Below are 13,757 nucleotides of genomic sequence, written 5' to 3'. Positions count from 1 at the left end.
CTGTAATGTGGGCCCCACCAAGCCTGTGTAAACTAGGGTCGTGACATACAATCTTTGTTACTAAGCAATAGCACCCTTTTACAATCTTTGTTCTATATAAGGCAAGAGCACCCTTTATAATCTTTGTTTATCCTAAGGCAAGAGCATCCAACTAAGAAGAACTATCATGTGTCTCGGTTGGATGTCTGTAATGTGGGTCCCCCTAAGTCTGTGTGAACTGGGGTCGTGACATACAATCTTTGTTACGGGGCAATAGCACCCTTTTACAATCTTTGTTCTATATAAAGCAAGAGCACCCTCTTCAATCTTTATTCATTGGCAAAAGCACCCAAAACCAATTCTAGCCTTCCTAGACTTATAATTGAAAACATACAAATATAATAGATGGTCAGAGACTACCTAATCAAGGGTGTGACACGTTACCCCTTGTGTGAATGTGATGCAATAAGAGTTGTATGAAGAAAACATATAAATGATGATTTATTGTTATTAATGACTATTCATATTTTCCATCATTCATGTGTTTGTCATCATCAAAAAGAGGGAGATTGTTGGGAAATGCCATGTCAACATTGCTACATTAGCCTTCATTTGTTTTGATGACAACAAACATGAATTATTAATGGCTATATTGAGTTGTGTTTATATGAGAGCAAGTAGACCAAATCCAACACAACGCTGAATTCTTAAGCCCAAGTCAAGGCTAAGACCAAGCCAAGATGGACATGAAGCTTAAGTCAAGATGAGCATGAAGAATGGAGTGTAAGAATACTTAAGAACATCAATGATCATCAACTTAAGCTCAAGCAAGGAGACTTAACAAATTAGGACTTAAGTCACTTCATGTACACTCATATGTAATTGCACTCGATTGTACACATATTATGTCATTAGATTGATCTATAACATGTTTGGAGAATGTATGAGGCTTAGGGTTGGCTAGAAATCCCTAAAACCCCTGTAAGTCCTTGTATTTCCCTATAATAGGTTTTATGTGCTGCAAATGAATGTCTGTCTGGTCACAAAAGCTTTGAAGGAATTTTTGTCTGACTAGATGACTAAAGGGACATCCGTCTGAGACGGAGTTTCGTCTGGTTAAAAATGCTCCAACGACTAATTTTAACGGCTTCATTTTAAATGAGACATCGGTCTGAGATAGATGGCAGTCCATCTAGGCAAAATTTTTCCGTTTTCTATCAGTTGGGGGTTGGGCTAAGGCATTTGAAGGCCATCTATACAAGCCAAATTCACCCCATTTAAGAGCCTGAACCTTGCCAATTGATCAGCTACTCCCCAAGTACTTTCAAGCTCTCAAATAACAAGAAATCACTTGTTTTGCTTCTCACCCTTACTCCACCCTTGAAGAACATACCAATATGTTTACGCAAGCTCATCGGAACAAAGCTTGAAGTGATTGAAGGCTTTTGTTGGAAGGTCGTCGGTGGTGCAAATCATATCATTTGGGCATATAACTCTCATTAAAACCGACCCATTTAATAACCACACTTCCAGAGAAATTGCAGCCCACTTGATTAAGATCTTTGGGAAAATTACTTAGATGGGTACAATATCATTTGTATTAACAAAAATAGCCATTCATTGTACTTGATTAATAAAAATAGAGTGTTTTGGGTTCGATTATAAAGTTAGCCAAACCATTGGCTATTATTTGTTTTTAATAGTTTTGTCCCTTTCTCCTTTATTCTTGACGATTTTGCCTCTTCTTCCTCCGACCAAAATAGGGTCTGCAACCCCTAATGTTCTCCACACAAGAGGAGTTTCAATAGAATTCTTCGTATATAAGCTCGCATCTTGAAGATAGCATAGCTCCTCTTTTGCGCCGAAGGACACCAATCATCTCTAAGCTTGGAGACCTGCTCATCTGTCCACTCGTTTAAGGGTTCTCCTCCTTTGATGAGAAATTGATTCATCTTCATATTAATAGTGCAAAGGATTACAATGGGAAGGAGGAGGAAAAAGATGAAGAGAATAGGGGTTGCAACCTCTATTTTTACAAGAGGAAGAAGTCAAGCAAAACCAAGAGGCAAAATTGTCAAAAACATATTATAACCACTCTTTCCGTTAGTTTTGTATACCCAAACCCCAAACTCTAAACTCTCAATTTTTGCTAATTGAAACATTGAGTGGTTATTTTTGTTAAGAATGTAATTGTAACTAATTAAGTAAATACCCAAAGATCTTCTACTTTGAATGTTCTTAAAAAAGAAAAAAATTTAGAGACATTCCAAGATAATTGGCAAAAAGTACAAAACCAAAAAATATATCAAATTGGTAGAAACACTTCAAATGTCTCTCAGATTTGCAAAATAATACACTCAGTTAATACATTTTGTTAAGCCATAGTTAAATAATTTCATAATTCTTATGTTATTCTTAATCTCTTCTGACTTTACAATGTTTTTTTTTTGGGCCAGCTTGCGCGCACCACGACTACATCCTCAAGGCGCTTTTTATATAATTAATATAGGCGCGCACCACCATGACTTTACAATGTTGTCTCTTATAAATAAAATTTTCTTTCTTCCACTATCAGTTCTTTTTTCTTCTTCCATTTATTATTTTGTATTATAAAATAATATGTAGAATGATGCATCAAAAATAGTATATTTGTCATTGTTGACACGGTAAAGAAGGCATTTACCAAAATATAAAAAAGAGGGAAAAAGAGTAACTGCCAAGTGCGAATATGGCACGGTTTTGGCCTTTTGGGGGTGAAAGAGTAACTGCCAAGTGCGAATATGGCATGGTTTTGGCTTTTGGGGGTGAATATGTTCTTTTGTCAATTATTTTGGGGTCTCCTGAAATTTCCCGCCTCCCCTTTATTTTTTGGCAGACAATGTGAAACGAAACGGAGAGAGAGCAAGAGGGAGAATTCCGTTGCTCATCGCCCGCACCATTTCTTCGTCCCCTTGCTTCAGCGATCACCTTCTACTCCTCTTTTTGATTCTCCCAACCTTGTCCGAGCAGCTCGTTTCTGGAATTTCATCTGGCAGTGAGCGGTTTGGGTTTTTCCTCCTTCGGTGTAAGATCTTTTTCCCTCTGTTTATATCCTCTCAGATCAAGGCGGTGCACTTCCGTTTTCTTCAGGATCTAGGTCGTTGACCCTCAGGTTTTAGGGTTTTTATCTTATTGCCGGGTAAGCATATCCTTTTTACTAATTATTCCAGCTTTCCTTCTGCTTTGAGAATATGTGCTTCTACATGCATGCGTTTTGTGATGTGCTTTTGGTTTTCCCGTTTTGATTCATCATCTTCTTCTTATCTTGAGCTCCTACATGCTTTGATGGGTTTTATCTTATGTTGTTTTGGTGAATTAAGTATTGAATTTGTCTAACCTAGCCCTTCTAGCCTTTCGAATGCTTATGCTCTTATCATTTTCCTGATTCTTGTCTTTTGAGGCTGTGTTGGTCTGTTTTTTCTGAGGTCTCCCCTTTGGTCTTCTGGGGAGGTGGCTATGCATGTTAACTTTTCTTCCAGTTTTCGCTCTTCGGGTTTCTTCTTTTTTCATCCTTTTATCTCCCCTGGGTTCACGTTTGGGATTCACAGCTCCTTGTAATACCCTGGAAAAGTCCTCTGATCTCAGTATTAGTTGTAACAACCCTTGTCAGATACTCTATAACTGTCACCTTTGACACCATGAATCCTTCCTTTTTCTCCTTGTCTTTTGACCCCCTTCCCCCTCTGTAGATGAATGTTTTATCCTGGCTCTGTCCACCAAGCTTGAGCTTCCGGTGAGACCTCTTGAGACAGTCAGTCTCTCGGCTAATAAGTTTGAATCGGTTAAGCTCAACCTTAGGTTCTCTTTCTGGGTTGGGTCCCAAATGGCATCACTGTCAATCTCTTTGAATTGCAAAACATTTTTAAGAGAATTAGGAAGCCCAACATTGTGAAAGTAGATGAGTTTCTTTTGGTCGATGAACTTGAAGATGAACCTGAAGAAGAAGAAAATGATGGCCTTGTTCCAGTTAATGTTTGGAAGAAGACTAGTATGGGTGAAGCTGAGATTTTCTTTCCTGAGGTTTTGATGGTTGGCTGGTTTCAACCATCCTCTGCACCACGAAACTCTTAAGTTTCAGTTGGCATGGAATGGGCGTCAACTGACAAGGAAGGAAATTAAAGTTAATATCAAGAACTACAGGCCTAATGTTTGCTTCTTTTCAGAGTTCAAGTCAATTCAATCGTCCCAGAATCAGCTTGCAAATTTTTAGGATTTGTTCACTTTTTGTTCTTTCCTCCTCCTGATGGGGCTGGAGGCCTCTACTGTGTTGGGATTCTTCGAGCTACTTTGGATGGTTTTAATTGGACTTTTCTCACAAAGGATATCGACATTCAAGTTGCCTAGGACTATCAGAGTTGAGAGCATTCTGCTTCTATTTGTCTCAGTTTCAGAAAAATTTTGTGGATTCTTTTAACCTTCCGAACATTCTCCAAAATACTTGGTTGGTTCAGTCTTGTTCTTTTTTCTTTTTCTGGTTTTCTTTGAACTTCATGGCGAATAAAGTACTTCTCTCACAGAGTTCATATAGTTTTTCTCCAAAGATAATCATATCCTAGTGATTCTATTTGTTGCATTCCAGAAGCTTTTTGGTTGAAAATTTGTTTTCTGAAGCCGATTTTGAATGTGACTTGTAAATTGTAATAGATAAAATCAGGTTCTACTTCTCTGTCCACCAGTAGATTTCCAATCATGACCTCCCTCAATCTCTATCTTACCTTTTGTTTTTTTGTTGTCTTAGTACTAGTAAACTTTTACCCTGGAAAATATAATCCTTGTAAAATGTTAACTGAGAACCCTAGCTATGTTTAAGGTTGAATTGGGTTTTCCATGAGAGGGTAGAGTTGATCCATTTCAACCTAGGGTTTTTACAGTTAGAAGAGGGTTTTAATCTCAACTGCAAAACTTGAATCTTCTAGATGTCATTCTCTTTTGCTGCACTGCTATGAGCAGCCAAGAAATGTACTCAGCGGAGTATTTTTATCCCCGTACCACATATTCGGATTTATAAACTCTAGGGTGAAGAACTCTGTCTTTCTTATCTGATCTATTTGTGCTCTCTCTCTCTCTCTCTCTTTACGTTCGGCAAAGAAATAAAATATATTTGAAAGGTTTGACATTAATACCTATTTCTGATACCAGGTTTTGTAATGATTGTTCTTCTTGATTTAGAAGCTCAAAATCTTTTCACCTGAATTAAGTTTTTGAACGAATTTTTTTCTTCTTCTATGGTCTGCGCTTGGATTACAGCTAAAGATTTTTAAGTTTTTTGTGCTTTTTTATTTTTATGTATATGTATTTATGTTTATATATACATGTCAAGTTGGATCTACTGGTGTGACTAATCCTTTATTTATTTATTTTGGGAACAGGGTTCTGCCAGAAGGAAGCAGCAAAGATGAGGTAATTTTAGTTTTGAACTCTTATATTTTTAGGTTTATTGATTTGTTTGTTAGATATTCTGTCACCTCTATTGATGTTTGTCGAATTGTAGACATGGATTTTGTTTGTTTGGATGGTGGATATGTGATGTTTAGTTTCATCAAATTTGTGTTTTGCCATTCAATTGTGATTGTTATTAATTTGGTACCCTTCATTTCTCATTGTTCTGTTAGTGTGCTTTTTTCTCCCTTTAAACTTCTGATTGGATGTTATGTACGAGGCTATACAACTATATCGGTTAAATGTATCAACACCCCTTTGATTTGATGGCCCTTTATCAATGGGGTAGAATTCAGTGTTCTTTTTTTTTGTGTGTGGGTTTTTCTTTTTTTGGGGGGGGGGGGGGTTTGAATAATTCAGAAATTTTCATTGCTTCTGGTTTAGTTCAGTTTGCTGAAGGAGAAGCTTATGCTTCATAGTTTGTATCACCTAGCACCACTTCCAAGATACTTTAGCTTTTACAGTGTAAAGTGTATTAGAAATTGGTGCGTGCCCCAAATAAATCAGTGGGTACAGATTGATAATTCTCAAGGATTTGTACCTGTTAGTACTTAGTTGGATTAGCTAATCAACTCTTTTAATGGATAAATACTAAAAAGAGTTATTAACCCATAGGTCAATGTCCCATCTCTCCTCTTCACCAATTCTTACAATTATGGCTTTATATTCCCCTGAGGCTAACTTACACCAGTAGGATTTGTTGCTACACAATCAGTCACCCCGTGATTCCTGCAGGAAAGATATCAGCATTTTGCCATGCAAACAAGTCTGAAATCACTGAGTAATAGTTAAAATCTGTGAACTCACTAGAAGCACTACAGTATCCTAATACTGTTATTACACCAAATGTCATAATTTACATATGATATTAGTGATAATCTCACATGTGGTGAATCCTAGCCGAATTGGACTCACTTCTGAGCCAAGGAAAAGGTTTGCTTAGTATCCATGTTTGTAGTTTAGTCAAAAATTGGAGGCCCTTACTTTCAAGTCCTACCTGAGTGATGATAACCCATTAGACCTGTGCACTCAAGTCTGTGGGGATGATGATTCAGAAAAAGCAGAGTGTTTCTTCTTCCTTCAAGTTCAAATTCATCCAAGTCTGGCTAAGCATGATGTGGCAATTGGCATGCTGCTATTAAGAGAGAGATATGATCATTCTGTAAATTGTTCCATTGTACAGTGGTTTTGTCCAGGAACAATTTACAGTGGTTTTGTCCCTGAATGGCAGATGGTCCTCTTATACATTCTTCCCGTTCAATTAATCCCGTCTGAGTGATCATCCAAGGTATCATGTGATGACAATGATGCATAGATTCGTTTTGCTAGTTACCAGTGGAAAGAAGAATGTAAGCATGAATCCAGCTCAATAAGCATTTTAATGTAACAAAATAACATGATTACTCCTGCTCTAACCTAGCAAATATATGTACTTTGAACAAAGCAGAAGCTTGGATTTTTAACCCAATCTAGAGCTTGGAGATTTATTTTTGCATGGTTGGGCTTCAATCAAGCATCTATTGAAAGATGACTCAGGAACCTGTCCCCCCACAAAGGAGAGAAGTTATACAGACATGTGTGTGATATGCCACGTGTCCTTTGTATAACTGGCAATACATTGGTCATTGTTATATTATGGCTTTTCTTTTTAACATAAAGGCTATGAGGCCTGTGAATTCCTCCTACTTCTGACGAAGTGTCATTCATCTTCAGCTGTTCGTCTAATATGAAAATCAAGTTGAGAAACTTATGGTGGTCTGGTAACAGCGACCACCCTCATGAACCTCTGGCTGGGCCCTGAATCAATTTAGCACCTCAATACACAGTCATGGACCCACTTATCCCCATGCAAAACAAAGCTATCTCACATGCAAAGCCATAAACTTTTAATTACATAACTCCACCCTCCACCCCCTCTTTCTCCGTCAATTACGAAAAACACTATCTATCACCAGATTCAATTCAATTAAAAGAGGAAACTTCATACTCAAAAATAGAGTAAAGAAGAAAAGGGATGAAAAGACATGAAGAAGAAAAAGGAGCTAAAGATACTTGATCAGTTGAAGGAATTCATCAAAACAGGAGGGAGATGAGGCACAGGGTGAGAGAATTCAACAACAGAAAAATGTGGATGTGATGTAACCAGCCAGAGAAAGCCCAAGAAGGGTTGAAAGAGGGCCTGGGCCCAGGCCCATTAGCAGTTTGTGGCAAACCTGGGGGGCCGAACCAATACAGGGGTATTTTGATCATTATCCACCCCCTGGTCCGAGTCCTATTTCGCTGGAATAAGTCCCCAGCTAGTTTTATGGAGTCCTTTTCTACTTTCTTTGGTTAGTTAGAGTCTTAGTTTGTGAGTTATTTAAGAGTTTATTTCGATAGGAAGTTGTTTGCTTAAGCCCTAAGTTATCTTAATTAGCATGTGCTTTTTAAGTTAAAGTTTTAAACATTTGGTGTAGTAGATTCTAGATCTAGGGTTGTGGTCTTTAAGTAATTAGATTCCATTTTGAGTGTTTTGGTCAAGAGGTGGGATCCTTGTCAAATAAGGATTTCCACCCCTAATAAAAGTCTTTTGTTATAACTAGTTAAATGAGTCTATGTAATTTTCTGTTTTGGACGAATAAAATTTGAGATGAAGAAAGACTTGAGAGAAGTCGTGGGTTTCCCAAGGTGGAGGAATGGAATTGTGCCAGTGTTTACTGCAATTTTAGATGTTCTTTCTTCTTCAAGCTTCAGAAGCAACCTAACTCCAGCGTCCCTCCAAGTAAGTACATTCCCTCCCCCTGTCTTGCCCAGGCCTAGAATCCCGGCCCAACCTCATCACCAATACTCCCTCCCCCTTCCCCTCCCTTTAATTTCTGCCTGCCCCTACCCCTCCCCCAAGCAATCATAGCTCCTTCCCCTTTCCCTTCTTCCTGTGATGGCAGCAACCCCCCATACCCAGTTAATCCCTTAATTCCCATCCCCTCTAGTCTCCTTTCCTCTTCCCTTAGATCACCCCACCTTTGTGATATTAATCCTACAGTTAATCTCTAGGTTAGGTCCTGTTTTCTCACTTTCTGAAATTTCTGCACTTCATCTTCTTCATCTGAAGTTCTCAGAATCTTAAAACCTCTGAAAACCCTAGTTTAGTTCATTCAGACCGTTCTTAAACCTCTAAATTACTGAAACCTAGTTCTGAAGTGCAGAGCTGCAAAACCCTCTCCTTCCCTAACTGAAACCTGCCATAACCCTAATTTGACTGTTAGTTCAAATTTTCAGATCTGGAATAGTGGAATTTAAATTACATTAAAATTCAGATCTGATACTCAGTTGCTGCTGGGTTATCTGAAGCTCTAGAAGATCCTCAGACCCCTGAAACACCCATCCCTCTTGCTGGAATTCCTGGGCGGCCCTAAAATCTTGGGAAATTTGCCAAAAACCCCTAGCGCTAGATCTGATTTTCATCAGGATGATTAACAATCAAATCACCAATTAAGGAACCTACCATTTGCTATTCCTCTGCATCAGATCAACAAGCAATGCCATCGTTAGGTTAAAGCTTCTCATTTGATTATCGATTCAGAGGATTATATTTTGATTTTCTATCTATGACAATAGCAATCACAAAAGAATAGGTTTAAACAGTTCATTATGCCACCAAAACCTTAATAGACTACAAAAAAATTCACATCAACCTGAGCCTAGCTTCCCATGAAGCGGTGGGATAAGAGAGACAGGCGAAGAAGTTTTAAACCCTAGTCTCCATAAACTACGAGTGTACACTCTACGTGCCAAGGAAATGCTAGAAAAAGCCAATCTAAGAGGTGCATAATCAAGCCCCAACATTCTTGTTGGTTCCCCGGAGGATGGAGATGGGAGAGGTTCATGCAAAAGTTCCGAATAGGCACACCATTGAGAGAATTAGGAGACAGGGGTCCAACAGTTTTAGCATTTAGGAATAGGAAATTAAAAAAAAAAAAGAAAAAAAAAAAGGAAAAAACAATATGTTTAGTCATATGAAAATGGTTTCACCTTGTAATTTAAAAGTTTTCTGGTTACACAACAGATAAATTGCAAGGATGTAGTGTGTTTGTTGAGTAGTTCCTGTCCTCGCTGGAGTAGAGGATCCAGACAATATATAGTCAGTTCTTGACATGAATTCTCAAGTCAAATGATGAAGTTCTTTATAGTTTGTCTTTACAGCCTACACTTACCTAGTGTTAACTTTTAGACTACCAAATCTACCATGAACCCAACTCAAGTGTGATGCATGAAATAGCAAATTATCTAATGAGGAGAGTTAGCGCCTCCAGTACTCAAGGAGAAGGTATTCTGGAAAGAAGATAATATCTCACTTTGATTTAGATTCTTTATTCTTTATTGTGATTTTTCCTGGTAGATTGTTGTGATTCTTTTATTAAGACATGGTTTTCTTCCATTGAAGAATGAACCTTCAAAATGGAATTAGTTCTTGCTTGACTTGCTTTCATTTGGCCGAGGAGTTCTTTTATACTTAAAACTGTTTGTGTCAACTTTCTTTTGCGAAGCCTGTAAAAGACGGAAATATCAGCTAAGCCTTATCACAGTAGCAACAAAAGAATATAGTGATAAAACATGTGAACAAAAGTACATAAGGACGTAAGGTCAAAATGTCTAAAGCTAGCTTAAACTAAAGGTGTCAATTTGTTATTTAGTACGGTGTCGGTATGGTACTGAATAAATTCACATCATACCCTTATTGTACCAAATACTAAATGGAACGAATGTCATACCATTACCATATCATATTTATTCAATACAAAATGTTTTTTGATATTTGGTATGGTAATGGTGTGGTATGGTTCATTTGTATCATTTTGCCCATACCATTACGATATCACTTATTAAATGGTACAACCATGTCTTTACTGATATCATATCATATTTATTTGGGGCGGCATAACGCAGCATAAGCAACACGGTTATGATTTTGGTAAACAATACATGGTATGAATTGGCACTCTTACCTTAAGCTCATCTTCAAGTGAATTTTTCTTGGGTTCATAACCTTACTGGTCTGTTTTTTGGCAATGCTTTTCTAGCTTCAATGGTCTTCCACTCTTGATCATCTTTCACCTATGCCGCATCTTTAACTGAACAAAATTACCAAATCAATTCAGAAGGTAATGCTAGAGATGCATTCGTCATTAAAAGAACAACAAACTGCTATTAAACAATTTTATCTGATCCATTTCATTAAGAAATTACGGGAACTCAAAGAAAATTTAGTATTGTGGAGATCAACTCAATAGACGGAGATGGTGTGAGATTCTCAAGAACTGGTTACACCTAGAAATTAGAACAGAAAAAACTGACCTGCCTTGCAGTAGGTGGGCGAGGCCGCCTGTCCCAAGGACGATGAGTGAAATCATAGGTAGCCCATATCTGAGATATGGTTATTTTCTCCCCCTCCTTTTGAACTGTGAAGTTGAATTCCTAATCCTAGCACTAATGCCTCTAGCTGCTATCTTCATCCCATTTGAAGGTTCCATTGCTGTTTCGGAGCTCAGCATAGTTGTCATTAGAGTTTCGTTAGGATTTGCTTCTCCATTTACTTGCAAGCTCTATTGGTTGTTCCAGACTTTAAAAGAGCTTTCCTTATAAAAGGGTATTTTTGTAATTTCAGAACATATAAACTTATTGAGCGTTTTCAGTCTTGTTTGGGTAGCAAAAATGCTGTAATCTTTCCCGTACTAATCGGCGGGTGAGTGATTGTGTAGCAACAAATACTGCTGGTGTAAGTTAGCACAAAAGAGTACTGTTTTTCCTTATTGGGAGGACTCTAAGATTGAAGTAGAGGGTGAGAGTGGCTTTCACTGTCTTGTCCCATTGTTGATAGAGTTGGCAAAAGCTCTCTTCAGATGGCTTGAAAGGATGCCATGGTTCCTTCGAAGTATTCACCATCTTCGACTCATAAAACGAGGATACCCCTCTCCAGAGATGTTGATTGGGTTTGTCTAGATGGCTGAGGCTTTCATCAGTGCTGGCCTGCATGTATGTTATTGATTTCCTGCCTCTCTTGCGTTGTTTTTCTTTCATATTCCTGAGTCGTTTTTAGTATTTTTGGCTGGTGAGATGGGTATTATTCATTTTCTTAGTTCCTGTGGTGAACACACTATTTTGGGTTTGTGGATTTTACTTTGAGCTCTTACTCTATCAATTAAGCTTTGTATATCTCTGCGAAACTATGGTTTAACATTTGTTCAGGTTATATATATTAAATCATGGTTGATGCATCTGTGGATTTGTTGCTACACAATTACTCACCCAGAAATTTGTGCGGGAAAGATTTCGGCATTTTGCCATTCAAACAAGACTGAAAATGCTCACCAGGTATATGTTTTGAATTACAGAAATGCCAAACAGACAGCTCTTTCAATGTCCTGAACAACCAATAGTGCTTGCGGGTAAACAGAGGAACAAACCCTAACGAAGCTCTGACAGCAACCGTGATGAGCTTCGAAACAGCAACGGAACCTTCTAATGGGATGAAGATGGCAGCCAGTGGCGTTACTGCTAGGATCAGGGGTTCAGCTTCACAGTTTAAAAGGTGGGGAAGAAAGAACCCATTTCTTAGATATGGGCTACCTATGATTTCACTCACCATCCTTGGGGCAGGTGGCCTTGCCCAGCTCTTGCAAGGCAGGTTAGTTTTTGTCTGTTTTAATTTCTAGGCTTCTCCAGTTCTTGAGAATTTCACCATCATTCTGTCTGAGTTAATTTCCACAAAACTTACTTTCTATGAAGTTCTAAATTCCATAATGAGATGGATTAGATGAATTGTTTACTCTGCCGGTTTGTTATTATCTTAATGACAAATGCATCTCTAACATTTCCTACTGAGTTGGTTTGGTAACTCAGTAAAGATGTGGAAAAGGTGAAAGACGATCAAGAGTGGGAGATAATTGAAGCTAGAAAAGCATTGTCAAGAACTGGACCTGTGAAAGCTTATGAACCCAAGAAAATTTCACTTGAAGATGAGCTAAAGGTAGCTTTTTTAACGTTGTGTGACTTGTGTACTTTTTGTTCACATGCCTTATCACTGTATTTATTTGATGCTGCAGCAATAAAGCTTAGTTGATATTTTTATCTTTTACAGGCCTTGCAAGAGAAAGTTGACATAAACAGCTTTGAGTATAAGAGAATTCCTCGGCTAAATGAAGGCAACTCCAGCGAAAACTAATTCCATTTTGAAGGTTCATTTTGCAATGGAAGAAAACCGTGTTAAAAGTTTTAAAAAATCACAATAAATAATGTATGTCAAGAGTGAGATATTATCTTCTTTACAGCGAACTTTTTCCTGAGTACCGGAGGTGCCAGCTTTTTTCATGAGATAATTTGTGTATTTAATACACCACATTTGAGTGAGTTCATCTTTGTACATTTGGACTGTAAATTAGTATAGAGAACTTCATTTGTCAAGCAAGGATTCTTCTATATCTTATCTTCATACTTCTGGATCGTATACACTCTGGAGGGGATGGTAACTGCTCAATAACCATTGTAGTTTGATCCTGTTGTTGATGGTATATTATGTGATATCCCATTTTCATTATTTAAAACAAATAAAATAAATAAAAAAGAATCCAATTGGTACAATATCATTACATTCGAGAAGTCATTGAAGACGGAATGATCCAATTATTAAAAGTTGGAACCAATGAGAATGTGGCGAATATGCTTACCAAGGTTGTCCAAGAAGAGAAGTTGAATTGGTGTTTATCTTCTCTTGGTTTCAAGAAACATGATTTGACAAGTAAGTGATTTCCGGTGGAGATTGTTGGGTTTAGTGATAAAAATCACTTTATTTTTGTTTGAATTCAAATTTTGAATTTGGTGGGTCCCACTTAGTGTTTAACATGGGTAGGTGTTTGGTATCATTAAGAGGGCCTTGAGAGAGGTAAATGGAGTGAGAAAAAGTGAGTTTCTAGTGACTTCTAAAGTGGGTTTTGTGCAAAAACGAGATTGAGCTTTTGGAGTCTTCTTCTTCTTGTGGTTTTGCAAGAAAAGGGTTTCTTCTCTCTTGTGTTCTTCATTGCAACTCCATTGAAGCTTGAGTTTGGATTGAAGGGTTTTCTTCAAGAGCTTAAGGTGAAAGGGTATTCTAAGGAGGTTTGAGAGGTTATATGACCGGTTAAGGTAACATTGTATCACACTCAAATATTGGGATATTTTGAAAATTAAAATAATGAAATCCCTCCTCGTGGATGTAGCTAATCTAGAATATTTTGGGTTAGTGAACCACATAAAATTCTTGTGTGTTGTTTGCATTTCCCTTTTCA

At 37.7% G+C, this 13,757-nt stretch overlaps 1 protein-coding gene across 1 annotated transcript; it reads left to right on the top strand.

Annotated features, from left to right (window-relative positions):
- The first annotated feature begins 2,800 nt into the window (after positions 1 to 2,800).
- LOC149022218 (uncharacterized) lies at positions 2,801 to 12,922 on the top strand. Its single transcript, XM_089150392.1, has 5 exons — positions 2,801 to 3,157; positions 5,388 to 5,418; positions 11,829 to 12,121; positions 12,337 to 12,463; positions 12,575 to 12,922. The coding sequence occupies exons 3-5, from the start codon at positions 11,928 to 11,930 to the stop codon at positions 12,656 to 12,658; spliced, it is 405 nt and encodes a 134-aa protein (XP_089006518.1). The 5' UTR covers positions 2,801 to 3,157; positions 5,388 to 5,418; positions 11,829 to 11,927; the 3' UTR covers positions 12,659 to 12,922.
- The last annotated feature ends 835 nt before the right edge of the window (positions 12,923 to 13,757 follow it).

Source organism: Hakea prostrata, chromosome 3, assembly GCF_041222555.1.
Source record: "Hakea prostrata isolate BN-2017 chromosome 3, UWA_Hpros_2, whole genome shotgun sequence".
Classification (NCBI taxonomy): domain Eukaryota; kingdom Viridiplantae; phylum Streptophyta; class Magnoliopsida; order Proteales; family Proteaceae; genus Hakea; species Hakea prostrata.
This window is presented reverse-complemented; position numbering and strand designations above follow the sequence as displayed.